The sequence below is a fragment of the Dermacentor albipictus genome, chromosome 2, assembly GCF_038994185.2.
Source record: "Dermacentor albipictus isolate Rhodes 1998 colony chromosome 2, USDA_Dalb.pri_finalv2, whole genome shotgun sequence".
In the NCBI taxonomy this organism is placed as follows: Eukaryota; Metazoa; Arthropoda; class Arachnida; order Ixodida; family Ixodidae; genus Dermacentor; species Dermacentor albipictus.
In genome coordinates, this window is record NC_091822.1 from 203,919,313 (window position 1) to 203,942,791 (window position 23,479).

At 45.8% G+C, this 23,479-nt stretch overlaps 1 protein-coding gene across 8 annotated transcripts in view; it reads right to left on the reverse strand.

Annotated features, from left to right (window-relative positions):
- LOC135897315 (uncharacterized) overlaps positions 1-23,479 on the reverse strand; it is a 126,681-nt gene that overhangs the window by 59,949 nt on the left and 43,253 nt on the right. For all 8 annotated transcript variants that reach the window (XM_065425921.2, XM_065425916.2, XM_065425918.2 and 5 more), the window contains 2 exons: positions 17,889-17,944; positions 17,724-17,802 (listed from right to left, as the gene is read on the reverse strand). In XM_065425921.2, coding sequence (XP_065281993.1) covers positions 17,724-17,802; positions 17,889-17,944 — 135 coding nt within the window. The remainder of the gene's footprint in view (positions 1-17,723; positions 17,803-17,888; positions 17,945-23,479) is intronic.

The window sequence follows — 23,479 nt, forward strand, 5'->3', positions numbered from 1 at the left end:
AACTTGCCCTAATTAACACCAAAGGTTGAGGGCTCGACTACCTATGAATTTCGGTGCCCCGAATTTCGGTGTCGTGAATTTTGGTGCCATGACACTGGACATCAGATTTTTCATCCCATGAGCAAAGGCCTTCACCTGAATAAGTACACAAATTTAACAAATATAGATATTTTTTTTCAAATCGATGGCCCACTTCTGCCTCAGAATGCAGATAGTCTGTTGCAGCTCTGGTAATGGGGCAGCCGATGGTACGTGGAAGGATTCTCACATGAAAATAAGAGCAGAAATGCCTTCTTTGGCAGCAGGAACATGAATGGCATCAGCGCTGTATTACACTAGTCTTGCACTGCAAGTGTGCAGCAACCAAACAGCAGTGACTGCATGCTGTAGAAGACACAGGTGCTGCTTGTCAATGTCAACTCCAACCTCCTTGGTAAACAAAGAGATAATCCACAGTTTGGAAAAGAAAGGCGCTTTCAGCGATAACCACATGTTCCGCATTTGCCAGAGAGCCAAAAATTGTAAATAATTTGCCCAGAATGATAGCAGAAACTCATCCTAACAAGTCAAGATCCAGAAAAAAGCATTGAGAAGAAAACTGAACATGCTTTACATGTCAGAACGTCTATCAGAAAACTGCACCTTGAGTTAGACTTTGGTGTAATGTTAATATCTCTGTCTCCCATGTTGAAAGTATGGGTTCAATTTCCAACGGATGTACTTTTTCTATTTTTTTCTCTATGTAATTTCTCTTCTTTTTTAAATTTAAGAGTAGCAAAAACGTTATATATATATAGGCCATTTAACCATATTCACAAATTACTGGCAGTTCTTTCATTTTCCACCATCAGCTACAAAGAAATCTTATGAGCGTAATATAGAGACAATCATAAATGTACGTATTAGATATTTTCATGTCATCAGGTGATTATCAAACTAAAATAATACTGGCAACAGATACTTTATAGTTCGAACATTGTATATATGCTCATAGCAATTCAGCAAACACCCACGGTGACATCCGTCTCCTTTTGCTTAAAAAAAATTAAAAAGCCAGTGAACATTGTTCATAGTGCCACCACGTGACACCGCCCAGCTGCATCTGCTGCGCACAATTAATCTTTACATTTCACTTCACGTAGCCTAGGCTTAACAATGAAAACTGAGAAGGAAAGAGTTGTGGGAACACACTCAGTTCAAATCAACTGGACGTAGACAATACTTGCACCACCAATTGAAGGAGGCGGGACATAGCAGTAGCCGCACGGTGTAAAAGTTGAGCGGGAACACCGCACCGCAGCTTGAGAGGAGGCAAGCAATGTTATAGGCACGCTGACACAAAATTTTTGTAAGAAGGCATTGCTTGAGAAATACCCTTCGTGTCTAGGTGCCCACAAAAAAAATTTTTAGACTTTTTAATAAATGGCTTAATTTGGCTATGATACAGGGGAGCACATCCACTGTCCATACATCCATAACACATACCCCGGGTATGTGACGACTTGCATTTTACAATGAATTGGCTTCATCCTCGCAAAACCGCCATAGAAATAATATACTAAATACCTCAATTATATACGACGTAATTTTACTCCGACCCCGTCTCATACAACACCTCTTTGGTACCGTCCAATAACAAAAAGATGCCCGAAGCAGATGCAGGCTGACACGTGAGCACACTGCAGCCAGCTGATAGCAAATGTGCAATAATCCTGCCCTCCTCCTCTTTCCCTCTCCTACGCTGCCGTCACTGCCGTCCATTCCTCAATCTTCACATTTGCCCGGAAGGTTGTGGACTGCTGCTGATGTTTGCACATGCAAAGTTTTCAGTGTTCCAAGACGTGCTTTCCTTTTTAGACTGCGAGGAAGTTCCTCAATTCTTAGGTGTCACTGGTGTAGCTCACAATGTCACAGATCTGAAAACCGCTGACGCTCAGAGGTTGAATAATTGAAGAGGCTGAGAAGCTGAATAGGGCCACAAAGGTCAACATTGCCCGCAATCTCAACATCCCTGCATCCTCACTGAAAACGATCCTAGCCAAGAAGGACTGTATTCTACTGAATGCAAGTTCGGCCTGAAAAGAAAGGCTGTGAAAGACGGAAAATATGCCGGCATGGAGAAAGCCCCCGTGGAGTGGTTGCACCAGGCACGCAGCTCGGACATTGCCGTGGACATTATAATTTTGAAACAGAAGGCAGAGATGGTTGCACTGTGCTGAAACATTGATGATTTTAAAGTCTCTAATAGCTGCATAGAACTTTCTAAGAAATGCAATGGAGTTGTGCACCGCCGCTGCTACGTAGAAAGTACATCTGTCAGCCTCTCCACTGTTGTAGTGTGAACTGCATTGCTGCTAGAATTGATACGGCAATACAAGCCGTCCAATTTGTTTAACATGGACAAGACCGAGGTTTTCTACAACACGCAACCCAAACAAACTCTGGCATTTAAGGGACAGCTGCCACGGCAGTAAGTGGAGCAAAAAGCGTCTCACCGTACTGTTTTGTACCAATGAAGACGACTCCAAAAAACTTCCTGCCCTCATGATCAGCAAGTTCGAGAAGCCACGATGCTTAAAGAAATTGAAAAAGCTGCCATTACAACCCAAACTTAACAGGAAGGCATGGATGACAGCTGTTATTTTTTCTGCATTTCCAAAGCTGCATGATTTGAGAATGGGTACTAGCAACAAAAAGATCCTTCTTATCTTGGACGATGCGTTGTGCCATCCATCGGACAAATTACACTGTATTCCTGCTTCCAAATTGCACCAGTCAGCTGCAGTCACCTAACGCCTGCATTATCAAGTACGTGAAACAGCATTGGCTGGCAGGCAGGGGATGCAATCAGGCAGAGAGTAAGCTTTCTGTACTTGATGTGATGCACTACATTGTTAGTGCATGGGACGCAGTCTCCTCACACACGATTGCAAACTCCTTCAGCTACAGTGGCTTGAAGAGAAGTGATGATACCTCTTGAACTAGTGAAGCTGAAGTCTTTGTCCACAATGGATCAGGGTTTGGCACCAGATACTTTCAGAAACTATGTTAGTGCTGACAACGATGTTGCAGTGTGCAGTGCAGTGTCACTGGGTGAAATCATCAAAGCTGCGTGTTCTGACAATGTGGGCACTTCCGATGGGGAGGAGATGGACGACATTATGGAGGATGGCGTATCCGTTGCACCTTACGCAGACGCGTTGCGCAACATTGACAACATTCAGTGATTTGTATGCACACGCAACAATGTCGGCAACTTGGTGCCAGATGCCGCAGCTCTTGAGAGGAAGCTGATATATCGTGGCTGGGCAAACGTCCAGAAAAAGATACATAACTGATATTTTTTTTAAAGGTTAGAATAAAGATTTCTGCACACCTCCTATTAAATGCATGTTTGTCATTTTTTTTTAATTTATTCTACCTTCCTTGGAGCAGTGCACATTAGTGCTGTGGGCTTATTCCGTGCCTACATTAACTTTTCAATTATATAACAGTTTTGCATGGTTCCCTCAAAGTCGTATAGTCAGGGTTCCACTGTAGTATGCCCAGAATAAATAGTGCATGTCGATGCTGGCCAGTGCTTCCAGAATAGCAGCCATTAGCGAGCTTTTAGCATTATGCCCCTTCTTATGTAGTAGCATGGCAGTTAAACATTTAAATATTGGGAACCAGGACGCTGTAGTAGTGTGCGGCAACCGAGAAGCCGTACTCCAGAAACAACAAGGTATGAGCATTTATTCTTTTGACGCGCTTTTTATAGGCAGCGGTTGCTTATCCGCTGCTGATATTAATGCATGTGATGACGAAGTGGCACATCGTGCACCTGTCGTTACGTCATCACATTCCTTCCCCCAAGATCATCATCTTCACGAATTATCTTCAGAGACGAAAATTATGAGACCCATATCGGTCTGGTGGTTTGCGGACACGCTGACTTCTGTACAGCACTGGTGGAGGATCGGAAGGCGCTTCAGCTTGCGTCTGAGGATGTTCATTGTGGGCAGCAGGTCCAGCGTTATTGCATCCTCAGGGAGAGGTGCTGCCACGTCCGCTTAACAATGCACCTGCTGGGGCGCAGTTGGGGCCTCTCAATGACGCACAACGTCCTCGGTCCTGGGTCTTCTCAGGGCCTCCGCACCAAGGTTTGATCCTGCATGCTGGAAACTGCATGCTGCAAACTGCATGCTGGATGCACTCTTAGACAAATGCACACCTTTTGGGGTGTATATTTACCACACAATAATAATCGTCATCCACCTTGCTTGCAATTAGTTTCTTGAAAACACTGTGCTCGCTACTTTCCTGTCGAGAATGCTCTGACATGCAGGTAACGCACATGCTGTTCATGACTTGGAAGTACCGGGCTCGCAGCGTTAAAGAAAGGAAATGCAGACAAGACATGACGATTATTGTTATGTGGCAAGATACAAACCAAAGGATGGAATTTTGTTTAAGACGGTCATATGGTGGTCTGTACGTGTGCCGGGTACCACAGGCATCAAGGAAGTCTTGAAACTCCTGTGATGAAAACTGTGGACCATTATCAGAAATGAATTGTTCGGGGAATCAGCAAGAAGCAAATAGATTCCACAACCGCTCGATAGTCTTCACGGCTGTAGTTGAGCTCGCAGGAAACACCTCAATTTATTTTGAAAACGAGTCAATGCACAAAAGGAACGTCATTCTTTCAAAATAAAAAAAAAAATCAAATGCACTCGCTGCCAGCATCGGGCAGGAAATGGCCATGGTTCGAGCAAGGAATGAGGAGCACTGTTTTGCATCGCTTGGCAGATGCTGCACCTATTTACCACTTCTTCCATGTCTGCATCTGGCCCTGGCAAGCATAGCAGGCTACGTGCGAGCATCTTCCCGCATGACGCCCCAGGGTTTTCGGCATGCAACAGTCCCAGCACCGGGTCTTGCAAAGTTGTTGGCACAATAACACGACTTCCCCAGGTGACACATCACATCCTGCTTCTAACGATACCTCCGTGCATCTGTTATAGTACGGCACCAGTTCCACGTCTTTGACTTGTGGTGGCCATCCTTGCTAAACCTTGCTAAGCGTGCAGTCATACTTGGTCGCTTTAGCAACATCCATAGCCGTCAGTGGTGCAGTTTTAAAAAGAGTGAGGGTATCTGTCTCTTCCATACCAGTTCCTCTTAAAATAGGCAGTCTGGATAGTGCATCTGCAACTTCCATTTGAGATCCCTTTCTATATCTCAAGTCATAGCAATAAGAAGGCAAGATTAAAGCCCATCGTTGCATGAGAGCGGCCACCAAAGATGGAACCTGCTTCCATGGCTCTAAGATGCCCATCAATAGTTGATGGTCCATGAACAACGTGAAATATCCACCCATATATATAGCAATAAAATTTCTTGAGGGCAAAGATTATCGCCAATGCTTCTCGCTCGATCTGGGCATAGCCACACTCAGCTTGCGATAGAGTCCTGGACGCAAAAGCAACAGTTTTTTTATACAATATGGAAGTACGTAAAAAGAACCGCACCGAGCCCATACTGCGACGCATCACAGCTTGGCATCAAGGGCTGCTTTGGATCATAGTAAGCAAGTACCAGACTGGTCGTGAGCAAGTTCTTCGTTTTTCAAAAAGCGAGAGCGCATTTGCTTGTCCAATTCCAATGCTTGCTATTCTTCAACAGCTTGTGGGGCGACACAGCCACGGTTGCCAAGTCCGATAGGAACTTAGCGTAGAATGTTACTATTCCAAGACTTCAGTTGTGTACCATTCATGGGCTCGGGTGCATCCTTTATCGCCCTTACTTTCGATTCCAATGGCTTGATTCCCTCCGCTGAAATTCCATGGCCCCGGCAGCGAACTTCACTGCAAAAGAGCTTGCATTTTTTCCATGTGCAGCGTCACATTGTGATCCTGTAATCGTGTCAACACATCTTCCAGCTTTTGCCAACAGTAATCAGCACTAGCATCCCCAATTATGACATCATCAATGTAAGACCCCACATGAGGGACGCCTTTGAGAATCCTGTCCATGAGTGACTGGAATATGGCAACACTTCCAATGCCATAAGGGAGCCGCTGGTATTGATAAAGACCTTGGTGTGTGTTGACAGTTAAAATCGCCTTTGCATCCTCGTTAAGTTCTACTTGCTGGTAAGCGGTAGCAATACCTTTGAACCTGCTAACGTTGCGAACAAATCTTCTGGCAACGGAAGAGGGTATTGGCCAGCCAGAAGCGCAGGCTTCACCATGACCTTGTAGTCGCCACACAGCCGCACTTTTGCTCCTCCATCCTTTGGCACCACCACCAATGGGGTTGCCCAATCGCTTCTGGTGACTTTTTTCAATACCCCAGTCCATTCTAAGGCGTCGAGTTTTTCAGACACAGCTTGCTTCAATCGCAGGATGGGCCTTGCAAAATATTGGCTTGCTGTTTGGCTTCAAATGAACTTGTGCTTTGTAGTCCGTTATGAACCCTATCTGTGGTGAAAACTCTGCCTCAAATTTCTTCTTTAGTTCAGCCCCGGCATCATCTTGCTCTACAGCTTGAACTTCTTGCCAGTTCAATTTAAGCTTTGTCAGCCAGTTGCGACCAAGCAGACATAGCAACCTTCTTCCACCGTCATCTACTATCAGCACAGGTAAAACATCAGTTTGATCACCATGCTCGACTTACACATTCACTAATCCTACGACTGGCACCAGTTCCCCCATGTATGTCCTTAAAGTAACAGTCACTTTCTTGATAGTCAGCTGTGAAAATTTGGGCTGAAAAACCAACTTTGGCATGATGGTGATGGAAGCCCCTGTGTCTACCTGCATCTTTAAAGGGACACTAAAGCGAAACAATAAATCAGTTTTGACTAATGAAGCATTGTTTGAGAACCCTGCAGGCAGTCATACAAACAAAATAGTTTGATTATTAGATGAGAAAATGAAGGTGCAAGTATCAGTATTTTAATTTCGCGCCGAAACCCCAGCACCGATTCGTCAGCGTGACGTCAGAGACTCCAAAGTACGTTTTCGCATTTGGGCCGCGTTGGGTGAATAAAGGTTCCCGAAACTCGCCATGTTTAATATTTGGTTCCTTTAGAACACAATGTAGTCAATCTGTACCGCTATATATAATTAGTAGGCCCTAGAAAATGCCATCAAAATCCAAGGCGTCATAGACCCCAGGTGCGATAACTTAAGTAGGCGTCGCCACCCGCATTTCGTTCTTGCGCTTTTTCTGGGTTACCAAATGTCTTATCGTTGTAAGAGTGGTGTTTTTGGAGTTGTAGAACGGTAATTTACTGATGCAGAAGAAATCATTTTTCAATTTAGTGTCCCTTTAAGATTTTGCCCTTCCATCTGAACAGTAACATAGCATGCCAAATTATTTGTCATACAGTATATTTCTTGTTCTTCGTCCGAATCGTCTCCCGGACTATTGATTGCATTCAGTGCCTTAATTCTGCCTGTGCACTGTCTGCACATTGTTCTCAAGTGACCTTGCTCACTGCAATTATGGCACATACTTGCGATACTGGCAACTTTCTGCCGTGTAATGTTTACCGCAGTGGGAACATTCTAGGCACTCATTTTTGACTCGATAGCGATCCCTAGTTTGGTTACCTTGCCTTAGAACACCAACTTCTAGTCCGGAGTGCCTTTGTGAACTACCTTGGTGCTCTCCTAACGCCATTTGCCCAGTCTGTGTGAATGCTACTTTACTGTTTAACGCAATTTTGCATGCCTCTTTGAATGTCAGCTCTTCCGCTGTGTAAACAGCTCACGTTGCGTATCGGCGCAGCGTAGCCCGGCAACTAGCCTGTCTCTAAGTGCTTCGTCTAGAAATTTGCCAAACTCGGAACTTCTGGCCAGGTGCTTCAGCTGAACCACAAATTTGGCTAGTCTCTTGCTCAAGTTGCACTCTTCAGTTAAACCAGCCTTTCACCGGTCTTCGGTTCCACATGGCCTTTCGGGGACTGTCGTGACTTTTCAGCAGAGCCGTTACCGCATTATATGTTCTGCTTGATGGGAAATGTGGTATTAGCAGGGTCTTCAATACCTCATACACTTGACGACCTACTACAGTCAAGGATACAGCCAGTTTCTTCCCTTCAGCCATATCATTTGCCGAGACGTAAAGCTCAAATCTTTCCAAGTAGGGCTCGAAGCTATCGGTCCTTTTGCAAAAAATATCAATTTTCCCCAACTTCACCATTGCAGTGCCATCCACGCAGCATTCGTCGTCAGCAGCAACCGAAGAAGCAAGTGGCAAGCCGCCCCCATCCTACTCTCGTCACCTGTATAGCAGAATGCGGTAACCGAGAAGCCATACTCCAGAAACAACAGTGGCCAGTACAGAACAAGGAATCAGCGTTTATTCTTTTGATGCACTTTTTATAGGCAGCCATTGCTTATCTGCCGCTGATATCAGTGCACGTGATGATGAAGTGGCATGTCATGCACTTGACGTTACGTCATCATAGATGCCACTGTAATGAGTGAAGGGAGAGCCTTGTGGTACATTGTGGCAAATTTAGAATGTTGAAAATGCGGTGACGAAACACTGCAGAACAGCAGCAGCTCAAAGGACCTCGAATGGCCTACAAAAAATATGATGTTGGCTAGCAGTGGTACAAGCTGTCAGACGAGAGAGAAAGAACATCACCTAATCAGGGGTTGGCACGTAACCAGGCGTACGAGGAATGGGCGGAGAGAAGAGTTCGCTCAGAGACGAGGGGGGGGCCTTGAAGATCACTGGTATTGAAGTCAGTGTTGTTGGGGTCCAGACCTGAACCTCTGAGCCTCGACAAAACTAGGAAGACCCTGGCTGTCCCTGGAGAGATCTGCGGAGCGTAGGGCTTGGCTATTGCTGCTGCACCTGCCGCTGTTGTGGTTTCTGCTCCTGGTCCTGATCCACCCTATGGAGAGAAGAGGTCCCCTGGGGGCGACCTCTGGAGCAACGCTCCAGAGAAGCCAGTTGCACTTGGACGGCCTTGGACTCTGACGTCTGGGGTTGGCTCTACTGTGTGTCTGCACCCCTAGTCAGCCACTCCTCGACACACCGCTACCACCATAAATGCAAGTGACACTGCAGTCAAGGGACCGCCACCCGAGTAACTAAGACTTCCGATGATGCTGTTTTTTTTTTTTTCTTGTTTCCAACTGAGAGCGATTTTAACTTCTTGCATGAACTAACACGGCTAACTGTACCTTTGTACTTCTGTACTTCTTGTGTGCTGTTTGGTATTCTCTTGCTTTCTTTTTCTCGTAATGAATATTAAGTTTGTTAAGAATATTAGGTCTGCCTCAGTTTAACAACGAACAATCGAGGAATGTGTCATCACAGCGACATTGCATTAGTCACATATGTTCACAGCCGGCCACTCTGGGGCCACGTAGGCACCGCGAGAGGAAGAAAATTCATTACTTAAGAGTGGCATTTAATGACCTTGTGCTGAGAAAATCGGACAGTTGAAGCTGCTCAGCAATAGCAATCACTGGCTTTTCAGGGTTGATGAAGATGATGATTTATTGGCATTCCCTTTGAAATGGGTGGTGACCAACAGTCACCTACTAGCCTGTTTGAGTTAAGCACTTATGCTACACATGCTTTTCAATTTAGAATTTTGTATACATTTCCATAACCTTCTTTCTTTTCCTCAAAACTTCTGTATCTACCTTGTACTGCTATCTATGCCTCTAACAGATCCGTTTGTATCAATCTCTTCCCTGCTTTTTTTTCCACCAACAATAGAAAACGTCTCTTGCTTATCTTGACTGCTGAATGGTTGATTCTTCCGTCCATTTTCAATCGAAGCACTTCTGGAAGATGTACATTGCCGACGGGTCTCACTGCATGAATCCCTTCGCATCCCATTAGAATGTGCCAAGTGGTCTCGGAGTTGTGTATATTTGTTCCGGTATGTTTTTGTCCTTGGGCAATGAGCTCGAGCCTCAAATAGCAAGGCACTGCCTTTGTGTTATAGTACAGATACTCCCTTCCAATTTCTTTTTTTTTTGTTCTTGTATATCTCCATGGTTTTTTTTGTTTCCGTTCTTTACATCAAATTCACTGTCTGTTTCTCACTCCTGGTTGTCTATTTACACTTTCAATTACCCTGTATTTGGTTGCCAACTTTCCTGACCTCTTCCTCCATTCTGTGTCCCCACCTTTTTTGGTACAGATACTTATGCACTTTAGCCACCCATATGTTTGATCCATGTTCCCACTCACTTTGGTCCATCCTCCACCTGCTGGAGAAATTAAATGACTTGAATGACCACTGGAATTCTTATTTCTGTTTGTCACAAATGGGAATCAGCTTGAGCATTTGTTTAGCCCCAAAACAAGATTTTACCACATTAAAGAAGGCGGGAATCTCCATAACTGCATGTAGTTTAATATGTGGATTTTCAGCTTGAGACATGGTTTTATTCATGCTTATACAACGGAAGTGCAATATGACCTACACAGAAGAGAGGGTCCAAAGCGGAAAATTCAAAGGCATGAGCTGCTATACTAGTGCAGGAATGGGAGCAGAGATTCCTTGAACTGCCTGCCGAAAGCTGCAGTTATTGCAGGTTTTATATATGCACATGAGAAAATGTTTCCCAATTCAAGTGATATGTCAAAGATCAATCTAATAAGCAATATTTCTTGCATGTTCAAGACGTCAATAGGCAGAAATTTTGCTTCCGCCACCATTCCGACACAGGACCATCCTTTCGGCAGGACAATGCATACATGCAGAGAATTGTTACATGTTGCCTGGAGTTTATTCTTGATGGTTAACATTATTCGCTGCGGCATCAATAGACTGTAGCGTACCCACGTAACGTACGACTGTAGCGTACTCATGCATTCACATAAACTTTATGTAGGAGCACCACGCAGTGGCAATCACTGCCCCAGCATGATCTCAGCCTTATATTGGAGCACTTGCAAAATTGCAGAAGTGCACCCACAAAGCTTGTCCCCTGTAGTTGCCAAGAAAGGCGCTTCTGCCAATTGCCGCATCAAGAAACATTTGGTATTGCACATAAGGAAGAGCATGCCCATCTAGTATCAATAGTTACCTTTTCATGTGCTTCTGTGTAAAAGCCATGAAGACTCTCTTCCGGAGTTAGCTGCAAACCTCTGTGTGCCAAATAGTGGGAGACATTGGTTGTTGCTTTCTGCAGTCACTGCAGAGTGGTGCAATGTGAATTTGACATGCTCCAAGTGCAGGTGTCATCTGCACACATCATGATGTGAATGCCACAAGGCAGCTTCTTCAAGTGGATAGGCCATAAAGAACTGAGCACAGCACCCTGTGCCATACCCTTCTTCACCTTGCTCTCAAGAGAGCTCATCGTGTGGTTTTTGCACATTGTTTTCTGGTCAGCACTTGTCTTATAGTCTTGAATGGTTAACACCAAGCACAGCAGTTGAACTTTAGGGTACAAGAGAAGCCGTTCTTCACATTTTTCAGTAACCACCAGGGCAATGGGCTGTCTTCACAGACGTGAAAGCCTCATATCTCATATGCTACAAACCATATGAAATATGAACAGGGCTCGCAACAAATTCCCAGTAACCCAAAGCATGGGTTACATCTATCACATGGCCGCTGTTGCTGGTCACACTGTAATATTCCAATATATTCCTGGATACTGTGACATATGTGTAAATGAATAAGTGGATCTAGCTGCCCGCAGAGCCTACATTTAAAAATTGGCCAATCCTTCCCCTTTTGGTAAATGCAGGCAAGCAAAGCTTGTCCCGCATGCACCTGACCATCACGGTTAAGTAACCCACAGGTAAAGGTGCCGGATTGCTTCAGCCTCCCACTCCCTCAGCTCAGGATCTTCTTCTTGTTGCTGTCAGATTGCCAGCACTTGGGCAGCTCTAACGGCTGGATTGGCACACAGACGGTGAGCCCTTTCATGGGCAAGTTCTCACCGCCACTCGTTGAACACTGCCTGTTCCTCGGGGGAACACACAACATGTGGCTGTCCCATCCATTTTCCTGAGACTGAACTGAATGGAATTAGCACCCTCTGCTGCGTTACAAGTCTGACCGTCGCCTTGGTCAGGTGCTCCGCAGCTGCTGGAAGCAAAGCCGGCGCAGCACACGCGAAACCCTTTCCTGCCCTTTCCTTCCCTGGCTGAAGCAAAACAGCTCTGATTGGAGTGTGCGCATATGTGCTGGAACCCTTGGTAATGACTCACGCTCCAGCGCCAGTGCAGCTGTGAACTCGCCAAACCGCCCTTTCCCGCAGTTGCTGTGCTCTGGGAGCAACTGGGTTTTTGCGTGACCACTACAACACCACTTGTGAGGCAATACAAGCTTTGCTTAAAAAATTTCAGGTCAATGTACTTTACAAAATCAGATGCGTCAGCAATGGCAGCGAAATGCACCCACATGGAAGAGAATTGCAAGTGCTCCCAGAGCTGCTCCAGAACTTCCTTGGTTGCTTCCATCCCTGTACTTGTGAAAAGAGTTCAAAACGAAAAGAATGAAGAAAAGGACTTGACAGTGCTGCAAAACACAAGGACAGCTGTGTCCTGTGCATTGGGGGACGTATAAGAACCTCAGTTGGTCAAAATCATTCCGAGGTCCCCCAATATGGCTTGCTTTACAATGACATTAAGGTTTTGGCACATAAAACCCCAGAATTTAATTTTTAGAGGGCTAGACGCATACAGCACTGTCTAATTGGAGTTTAATTGAATTTTGGGATTTTACATGCTAAAACCATGATTTGATCATGAGGCATGCCATAGTGAGAGACTCCGGACTAATTTTGACCACCAGGGGACCTTTGACGTGCCCTCAATGCAGGAGATATGGCCGTTTTTGCATTTCAATGCGCTGTCTAGTCATTTTCTTCGTTCTTTCTGTTTCAAACTGTTTTCACAAGTACAGGGATGGAAGCAACCAAAGAAGTTTTGGAGCAGGTTTGGAGCATAAACTGTCCATTTTGGAGCAGTAGATACGCATTTTGGCACAGCTTGGTAATGCTCAACAGCAGCAAAATTCAGGCAGATGAGGACAAGGTTTTCTTTATTTCACTTTGCAGAACGCTATTAGGTTATGGCAGATCAGTTCTGCAGAAGTCTGCAAGGCAAGCAAAATTCAGGCAAGAGGATATTGTGATCCACCCGACTGTAGCATGAAGCTTTAAAGGAAACCTATACGTGTTTCTCAGAAACCACTATAAAGTTACATACCAGATATGGCAGCTAAATGTGGCCAGAAGAAAAACAACCAAGGGCTTTACGTGAACAGTGCCCACTTTGTGCTGATAGGCTTTTGTTAATGCTAGTCGTTTTTGCTTTTTTGTCATTGTGAACAACCCACTAAGGTTTAACATTCATTAGCTAACATTTATTACCTTACATTTTCAATATGGTCCCAATGTAAAGATTGTGCAATATATTGAGAAATGACTAATGGCAGCATATATAGCAACCTAAGTCATGTTGTCCTTCTTATTTTTGACAAAGAAAGCTTAGGATATTAAAAGAGAACTCATGTGACAATGCATCCCTGTGCCAGTAATACGTGCAGACTCAGAGGTAAACGTCGTCATCTAGTACACTGTGCATATTAAGCACCCGTAAACTAGGGGCGTGATCATGTAGTGGCTCGGAAAGTGAACCATTTTAAGATTGTGCTACTTCGTGTTTGTTAAGTGCTGAAGCAGTGCAGCAAAGCTGCTGACGCATCGAGAACAGAGCGCAGCTGCTCGCCTTCAGCGCCTGTATTTGATTGGGTTTGTGAAAAGATTTATGCAATCTTTGGCGCAAAGTAGCGCGATCATGATCGCAGCATTTTTAAACACAAGCTTTCTTTATCTCTTTCTTCAGCTTTTGCACTACTGCTGCTGCTGCCCGTCTTGCATGCCGTGTTGAGAGGTGGTTCAAAGCGTGTGTGTACATGGCAAGAGCACAGCAGAAAGGAATGGCAATGCAACAAACTCATATGGACTTTTCCATTGCGTCAACACAATACCCTCTGGAGCTTCCAGGGCATCGCTACAATAACGTCTTGACTGCTGCAATTATTTGTGACTCCCCGCAAAAGCATTGCAGAAGCTGCAGCGCCCACTTTTCTAAAAACGTGCAACAGTCCAGAGCGGAAGGAAAGAGGAAGTAGGGAGAGGAAGCAGAGAATGGGTAGAATGAATGTAGCCACAAAACGAGTGCATAACGGCCTTGCCAATCTTCGCTTGCAGCTCGCATACATGGGGGAGGGTGAGAGAGGGAAAAGGCAAGGATACCTTACTACTAGACACGACAGTAGTTACAGACAAACTGGATAAATTTAAGTTCAAGGTACGGTACAGTATGTTTCTGCTGTTTCTGAAAAATAACCACCGTGCAAATTCACCTAGCAGACAAATGGCGCACGGAGGGCAGGCACAAAGCCACATTAAAGCACCGTAGTTTCTAGGCAACACTATGGAAGCAGCCACACATCAAATCCGAACTTCTGTGCCCGCTGCAGTAGCTTTACAACAATGGCAGTGCTCGAGGTCCTGGGCTCGATGCCGACCGCCGCAGTCGCATTTCAGTAAGGAAGTGCGCACTGAACAACAAATATCCAGAGTGACCACCATGAACAACACCCGCCAATTACAGTGAACACTGTTCATGCAGTGCAGTCTGGTAATTCTTTATTCTTGGCGACATTCAGTTAAGTAGCAGATTACCACAACATAAATGTGGAATTACTCCCCTGGTCATTGCATGTTTGCCAGTATATCACATCGCTTGCCGAGGAAAAAAACTAAGATATTTTTTAAAGCAAAGAAAGGGATAAAAATTTTCACTGGCTTTCTGATCTCTGTAGTCGACCAACATTTTGAATAGGCTCGATTATTTGGGCTTATTCACGGTTCTGCCACAGATGCCATGAAGCCAATGTAAAATGTCAACAAATAATTTGTACGCCGAACAATGGTTTGTTAAAAATCACCAGACTATCTGCACAAGTCGCACTGTGAGCATCATTGCCACAAACACAATTTCGGTCATTTATATTTTCACTGAAAATTTATGACCACTATTTGGCCGCTAAGGATGACTAAATACAAAACTTTACATCTTTGGTTTATGCTCTGCAATGGCAAAAGCCTGATTTTCTGTGGTGTGATTGTGCAGAAAATAGTGCTGGCATAGTGCAAATTACAGTGACGATTGCAGTGGCCACTGGATATTTGTGGTCAAGTAGTTTCATGAAAGCAAGCAGGTCATTTGTTGGTAAACAGCATTATCATCCTGGTAAGAGGATGTGGTGCACATGCAAAATAGATTTGGAAAAACGCATGGCATGCGCCATTAATTGATATAAATGTAAAATAGGGTGCACAAGAGAGTACTAAAGTGTACTGCGAAACTGATGAGCTACATGCTGAGCAGGTCATAAGACTTATTCACTCAGCACGGCTTCCTCAGTGCCCCACAAAACGAACTTCTTTAGTTGGTCCACATAGTACACAGATGCGCAATACTCATGTAAAATGTTCACAATACAGTGGAATCTCGATGATACGATCACGGTTAATACGAATTTCTGGATGATATGAATTTTTCTTTGGTCCCGGCCGAGCCCCATTACTTTGCAACGTGCTAAAGAACGGTTGTTACGAATCAATTTTCGACCCGCGTCGGTTGATACGAAAATTACCGAAGGCACTGGAAATTCTAAAGTGTGCTTAGCAAAAGCCAGACACTGCTGCTGTCTGCGCTCCGCTTTTCTGGCTTTGCTGTTCGGTGAAATGGCCAGTCGCTGCTGCCGTCTGCGCTCCTATCACTCGCTTTGGTGTTCGGCAATATCGCCTGTCGCTGCTGCCGCTTTCGTTATGCTTCCCTGCCTTCGATACCCGGTGATCTAATCAGTCGCTGTTGGCGTTTCCGTTCTGCCTCCCTTGCTTTCGCATCTGCTGACATGTTCAGTAGTCGCATGTGCATTCGCTCCTTGTTCTCCTGGCGTTTGGTGTTGGGGGAATACGGCATCCGCTGCTGCTTCCCCGAACCACTTGGCGCGCAATCACTGGGCCGCTCCGGAGCCATGCGTTACACCCACTCGACTGCAACAAGACGTCTGGCGAAGGAGCCTGGAGCGGCAAGAGCGGACGAAGGAGTGGCAGTGCAGCAATCCCTTTCTCTATGGTGCAGCTGTCACCGCCGATGCGCGCGCTCTTTATACCGCTACTGTGTGACGTCACGGTTGCTATGTGCAGCTGCGCCCTCCACCGGTGCGCCGGTTGCTAAGGAAGGGAGGAGGTTGCGCCGCTGCGTGGAGGAGAGGCCACAGTTGGCACGATTCCAGCGCACGGACGGACGCGACCGCGAGCATGAGCCGCGGTCGGCTCATGCTCGCTCATTACGGCCGCGAAAGAGAACAGCGCGCCGTCACGCGATTTCTCCCTTTCTCTTTTGGTGCGCAGGCGTGGACACGGCTCCGTACAGCGCGGAGGCCGCGACTAGGCGCGAAGAGTTTGAAGCGGTGGCGTTTTTGTTGCTTTTGTGCTTTTCCTCCTTTTCCGCGTGCCATCGACAGAGTAGCTGCTGTGCTTTGGGCCGCGTTCTTTGTGTTAAACGTGGGCGACGGTGAAGGCCCGCCACCGGCGGCTGAAACACTGCACTCGCTCGAAGTTCTGAGGCGTGCTATGGCCGCGGATGAAATCAGCGATGACACGTGCACGTGTTCTTATGGATTCGAACAAAGTCTGCTAAGTGACCTAACAAATAAAAAGAAGCAGAAGGATATTAGAGACTTTTTCTTCTAGAAATAAATGCTTTTTATGTACGTGTGCCTGAGTGAATTCACCTCTGACTCTTAAATTTAGCTAGTTTTAATTGCTCCGATGATACGAATTTTGGCTAATACGAATATTTTTCGTGACCCCATGAGATTCGTATCATCGAGATTCCACTGTATGTTGTATAGCACAAAACAATTTTGATTTTTCTGTGGCCAAGTTACAATGCACCACCAAACAAACCTACACTCCAAGGACGCCAATGCTGAAAGGGATTACGTAGGCTTTGATTCCAGGAGTAAACACTAATCAATGCATGACTATGGCTGAGTGGTTGCCACTGAACATGCAAATCCTGTTAATATGGCAACTTCATTCAAAATTAGTGTTTTTCACGCAGGTTGGTACAGCTTGGTGGTTTGGCCCAAGATGACGCAATCAGAGCAGCATTTCTACCTCTGCAAGTATGGAATACCAACACGCCTAATGTATGGTTTCTTAAAATATACTTTCTTGCCCCCACCCCCCTAGCCTCCCTTTATTATATGTTTTTGCTTTCTTGCCTCTTATTCCTCGTGCAAGGGAGTTTCTGTTCCTGATACACTTCGTTACGGAGGGTAACGCATAGGCACTTACATATGCACCACCAAACTTCTTTGCACTTTATTAAAAGCTTTCTCTCATTCTGGCATTTTCCTTGTCAGAATATAAACTACTACCTTGAAATAAATGCGATAGGTGACAGAGGGATTGGTAAGGACGAAGTCAAGCACCTAGATAAATACAGTGAGAATGATAATGTTCAAGGCAATATGGAGTCATGTCCTAAAATACCTCACACAACCGGTGCATAGCTTGCTGTGCCCCTAGAATTATATGCGACCATACAAAGAGTAGGAGGAGGAAGAGAAGGAACGAAAGGTAGGTAGGTCAACCAGACACATGTCCGGTTTGCTACCCTACATGTGGGAAGGGGTAGGAACAACTACCAACCTCAATGTTGTGAAGCCAGCGCTGAGGTGGAACATACTTATACTCTCCAAATACAGGCCACAAAGGTCGATGTCCTTCACTGAAATGTTCAAAATGCTGCGATGTCAAAAGGTCCAGCATAAAAAAATTGAAGTGAGCAAAATCCTCTATCAGTTCAATGCTTACTGTGTTGGCAGGTACGAGTCATATTTGATCCGGTTGTTCATGCAATAGTGCCTGGGCTGCAACAGAGGAAGCAGTCACAGGTGAGAAATCAAGAGCAATGGAAGTGTGCAACACTCTCAATCACCTCTCTCTCTTGGAGTATCCAGAGAAATGCAGAGAGGATAGAAAAGAACCCATCTCTAGCTCTCTCACTGATAATGTTCAATGCTTTCAATCTTTTGTCAAACATCTTTCCAAGTTTCAAAAAATTTAAGAAAGTTTCTCAATTGTCCTGAGCATGAGTAGTGCAGAATCAGGAGTTTTCTCTGGCAAAATCGTGTATTATAATTGAAAAGTGCCGTGTGTTTAAAGGTACACTAAAGAGAAACACTAAATCAGTTAAGGCTAATAAAGTATTCTTTGAAAACTCTACTTTTGTTAACTTCGTGATAATACATTGATTATTAGAAGAGAATATTAAAGTCAAAGTTCAATTTCTTGAATTTCACAGCACAACCCCAGTGCCGTTATGTCAGTGCGAAGTCACAGATGTCAACGTATTTTTTTCATATTTGGGCATTATTGGTTCAGCGATGTTCCTAATACTTGCCATGTTCAATCTTTGGCTCCTTCAGGACACAATGTGTTCCATTTCAGAGCGCATTGGTGTAGCCGGGGGGGGGGGGGGATCGACGCCCTCTCCCCTTTTTCCTACAGAACAGAAAGTTTTAGGAGGTGAGCTCCGAAAGCGTGACATGGATGAAAGGGCTAGTCCGAAGGGGGAGGAGGGGGCACTGAGCCGTGCTACCTCAAGGACTGCAGAAGATAGCGCCAACCTATCCACATCGAACCACTTTCTCTCCCTCTCTCTCTCTCAAGTCACCATACTTTCACCGCAAACACTGTCATTTCTATAGTAGTAGCATTCCCTTGCCTTCTCATGTCACCTTTTCTCTATTCCCTCCTCCCCTCCCCTTGTATGGGAACTGCGAGCAAAGAGTAGCAAGGCTGTTAATCACTTGTTTTGCAACTGCGTCAGCTCTTCCCATTCTCAGCCTTCTCTCCTCCCTCCTCTCTACCATCCTATCTATAGTGTGGTACAACTTTAGAAAAAAGGGGACACTCCTCTGAGGTGGATGCACACGAGCATCCACCAATGGGCGCGCACTCTTGAATGACGTCATGAGCCAGGCAGCCGGTCACCCCGCCAACGGAGAAGATGGCTGCCTGCACTTCGAACTGGGCCAAGTGGCGTCAGCTTTGTACATCAGCCCCTCGTCAGGGTGAAATCCCAAACTGTTTGTGATGGTCTATGGTGGCAGAAATATTACTGCGAGCTTATGATGCATCATTTGTGCCACGTGCATTTATTCTGAGCCATGATTTAACAAAGAAATATTGCAGTGAGCATCGCTGATGCTGCGCTACGCTTTGCATGAAAACAGGATCCCACGGCGACACATGGCTACAAACACACATCCTGCGTGTTCGTTCCATGTTTTATTTTGCTCCCGAGTGAAGTTACGACAAGGAAAGTTTGCCAAAGTCTGGTGCCTACTGTTAGCGGCGGGGTGTTCGTGCACTGTGTCGCTGCATTTTTCGTCGGACGGGGTGAAGTGAAGGAGCAAAACCATTCCCAGGAGAAATGAGGAAAGCATGCGGGCATGAAACAACCCTACAAGGGTCTTAACAGAAAATATTTGCAAAAGAAGCCTCCAAAGTAAAGATTTGTTGCCCTCAACTTAGCGTGAACCATCGTTGTAAGCACTGAGACAGTCAAGCGTCTAGCGGCGGTGTTCGAGCGTTGTGTAGCACCGTTGATCGATTGCTGTCCACCAGTACTCCCTGCACGCGCAAAATCACGCATAAGGTGTACTGCCAGCACTCGATATGCTTTCCCATCACACAGCTCTGCAAGTGACTTTTGTCACTTGCAATGAAGCTAAAGAGCAGAAGACGGGCAGTGCTGTAGAAGGCACGGGGTTATTTTTCTCTCGCGATACCATATGTGCTGTAGCAAATGAGAGCTCTATAAACCAGTCATCAAAATACAAAAGCTTTTCATTATACCGAGAATTGCGCATTTCAGAAGCGCAACTTTTTGAGCGGGAGTTACAGGTGTCAAGAGGCTAATCGGGTGATCGATGCCCAGGGAGCTCCAGAGGACATTATGCATATTCGACGCGGTGCAAAGATCATAATGAGTTTCTCATATCTTCTTTCCTCTTTGCTGCGCTCCTCCAATGTATATACATGCTCTGAACCACCCCCGACGTGGGGCAAACTTTAAAAAAAAGGCTTCGCTTTAAAAGAAGGCTGATTTGCACATGGCAAAATATATCAAGAATGGGGATGCTGGGCCAAGGAAGCTAAGAAACTGCCACAACAAACAAGTGGGAGGGCTGGTAGGAGAATGGCTTCGAAGTCCACGAAGACACAGAAATACAGGACAGTTAGCGGTCACTGTCTCATTCAACAAATTGGTGAAAGTTGGAGAGTGTGACAGTGACTAACCGAAAAGAATATTAAGAAGGGGAGTCAAGTGATGGATACGAGGAGAGGGGGACGTGCATAAAAGCGTCAAGAAAAAAGTTGGAGGATAATTATGGACATAGGAAGAGTGTTCTATCACTGCACGACTCACTCAACACCAGACAGCCGTGGCCAGTTGCCTAGATGAGGCTCTCCTACCATGTGCTGCTTGCTGCGGAGAGCACATCCTAATTAAACGTGTCGGCCGGGTGACAAGAGATACGACGCTTTCAAATCTTTTGGAGCTACTGGCCCTTACTTTACTGTGAACAACAGATGGCGTAATTTTCCCAAAGGCTTCTAAACAAGAAGCAGCCATGTTTCGGACTGTCTGCATCACCAGTTCCCAAATGTGATCAAATAACAATATGCGTCGCGTGATGACTACAATACCATGATCACAAGTTACTTCCAAATAGAGAGTCTGTCCTGAAAGTAACGTAAGTGAATTTATTGTGACGCGAATGTACGTCGGAGCGTGGTATAACCGGTTGAAACTGGCAGTGAGGGAACCCAGCTAAGCAGCACTCCATCGCTGTGTGTGCAACGGAGTGAAGTGGCTGCAAAATGTGCATTCTAATTGTTAAAACATTCTTATACGAGAAGTTATATATATACAGTCAAACCCACTTTTACCAATAATCAAGTGCCATGAAAATTCCATTGTTATAACCGGGTTGCATGAAAAAATTTTAATAATTGGAAGACGCTTAAGCTTCGCCTTCAAGAGTGGAATGCTACAGCGTTCTAGTCGACCCGCCAAGGGGTGTAAGACAATGCGCTAAGGCGCAGCGATCACTTACGAGGCGCCCCGCAACGGACTTGGCACCCACCAATCACACGGTGAGCGTCGAGCAACGCAGCGTTTGGCGTGGCAACGAAACGTGTGCCTGAGCAAGCAGAACGAACAAAAGAACTTGGTGTCTCGGAGGGGGAAATGATCTATGCGAGCCAAACGTCGTGACCAGCACGGACAGCCAGGCCACAACGTGCCTCGCACCGGTCCCAGCACAGCTCCAATGCGCGCATGGCGCGCCACCTGTCGGGGCAGCGCCGTACACTGCGAGGAGGGGGTCTTCTGTGTTTGCCACAAGATGGCTCTGCGTGTGCGGAAAGCGCAGAAGAAATGTAGCGGAAACATACTTCGCTACGCGTTTAACTGCGACTTCTGTAATTTACGTGCTCATAATTAGCAATATACACAGAAGTATAACTTTCTACGGCACAGTTCTAAGGCAACACTGCATTCACTAGAGGCATTTTTGTCCCACTTTGAACGATCGAACTCATGGCTGAGTGGTAGCGTCTGTCTCACACTCCGGAGACCCTGGTTCGATTCCCGCCCAGCCCATCTTGTTTTTATTTATGAATTGCCTTCCGGAATTTTTCGCTCACGGCCAACGCCGCCGACGCCAACTTTTCTGCGACAAGAGCTTCTTAACGCTGTTGCGTTTTAAAGGGGATGGCAGAGCTTATAGGAGAGAACTATATAGGCAGGGAAGCCAGTGCCCCTCCCCACCATCTTCCTCCACCCGGCTGCCAATTGTGTTCACTCGTCTGCTTCCTGGGTGCTCTAATCATGTGTAACAAGCGGCGGCTGTGGGCGTTAAAGAATGGCACTGCTATAACAATTGCAAAAAGGTATCACGGGTGAAAAGCGATAAGCGAGTACTGCCGAGGCATCCCTTCGGTGGCCACAAAAGGGGCCTTTTAAAAATTGTGAGAAGGCTGCCACGGCAGCCTGTCAGCTTGAGAAATCCAGAAGAAACGCTGAGGAGAGATTACCACAAGCATCTCACCACGTACTTCTCACTCACTTGCACGAGAAAAGCCTACGTCCGTCAGCCATGCATGCATTACGCAAAGCTTGCCAACATCCTTCTCCAAGGCATTCAAGCACTCTACATAGTGCAGCAGAAGGTTACTCATGAAAACAAAGCCCCGGAGGGCCTGAATCATGCCGGACCTCCTGTGAGGACAACGTTGAAGCAGCCTGCCCGACAGCACCATCACTGCCATCGTTGCCGTGACTATCTGATGCACGTTTGTGACGATTGTCTCATCGGTTAGAAGCACTTAGTTTCCAAATCTATAGCCATGCGCTTTCTTTTTACCGGCAACATCGTGCATTGCCGACGAACAGCGGGCGGATCAGCCATCTTCCTTTTCCGCAGCGAGTCAAGTGAAGTTGGGAAACCGCGTGGCCAGGAACGGATTCGACACAACCAACAAAAACGAATGCAAGTGATTAAGCTGTTCGCAGAACTTCACTGAAAGAGGAGCCAGCGAGCAACATGTGAACAATCTGCTTGCGGCGCAGATGGCACGGTCCATTTGTGTTTTGGAGGATGGGGCCACAGAATACCTATATAAACTTAGAGAAGGGAAAGTGTAGCTTCCACAGTGCAATGGAAATAAGAATAGCGGAGGCACTGTAAACTAAGGTGTATGACCGAGAGATGGCGCTGACAAAAATAAAAACTAATATCATCATCATTACGTAATGAGCATTATGGCCACTGCGGTGGTGGCTGGTGGGGCTCGTCGAGCTGCTCGCTCACTGGTTTTGGGCGTTTTGTTGCCACTTTCGGGTCGGTATTTGTGTGTACGGTACTCTATCATGATTACAGGTATCTTTATTATGTCGCCAGGTGACCGAGAGGCCTCAACTGGCAAAAAAACACCTGAAACAAGTAAGCTTACATTGTTTATTGTCAATGGTGAATGAAGCAGTAGATGCTCACAGTTTTCGTACAGGTCAGATGGACTGAATGCTGTTATTTACTAACTTTACAACCTACAGAAACACAGATAGTTATCTATTTAATGGAACTAAACGCTAAAATGAAGCGAAGCTTTCTTGTCGTGTTTGGTGTGCCAGTACAGCAGGGAGAGTGATACTTCAGGCAGCCATATTTATGCTGGGCTAAAAATTATGGGGTTTTACATGCCAAAACCACTTTCTGATTATGAGGCACGCCGTAGTGGAGGACTACGGAAATTTTGACCACCTGGGTTTCTTTAATGTGCACCTAAATCTAAGCACACGAGTGTTTTCGCATTTCACCCCCATCGAAATG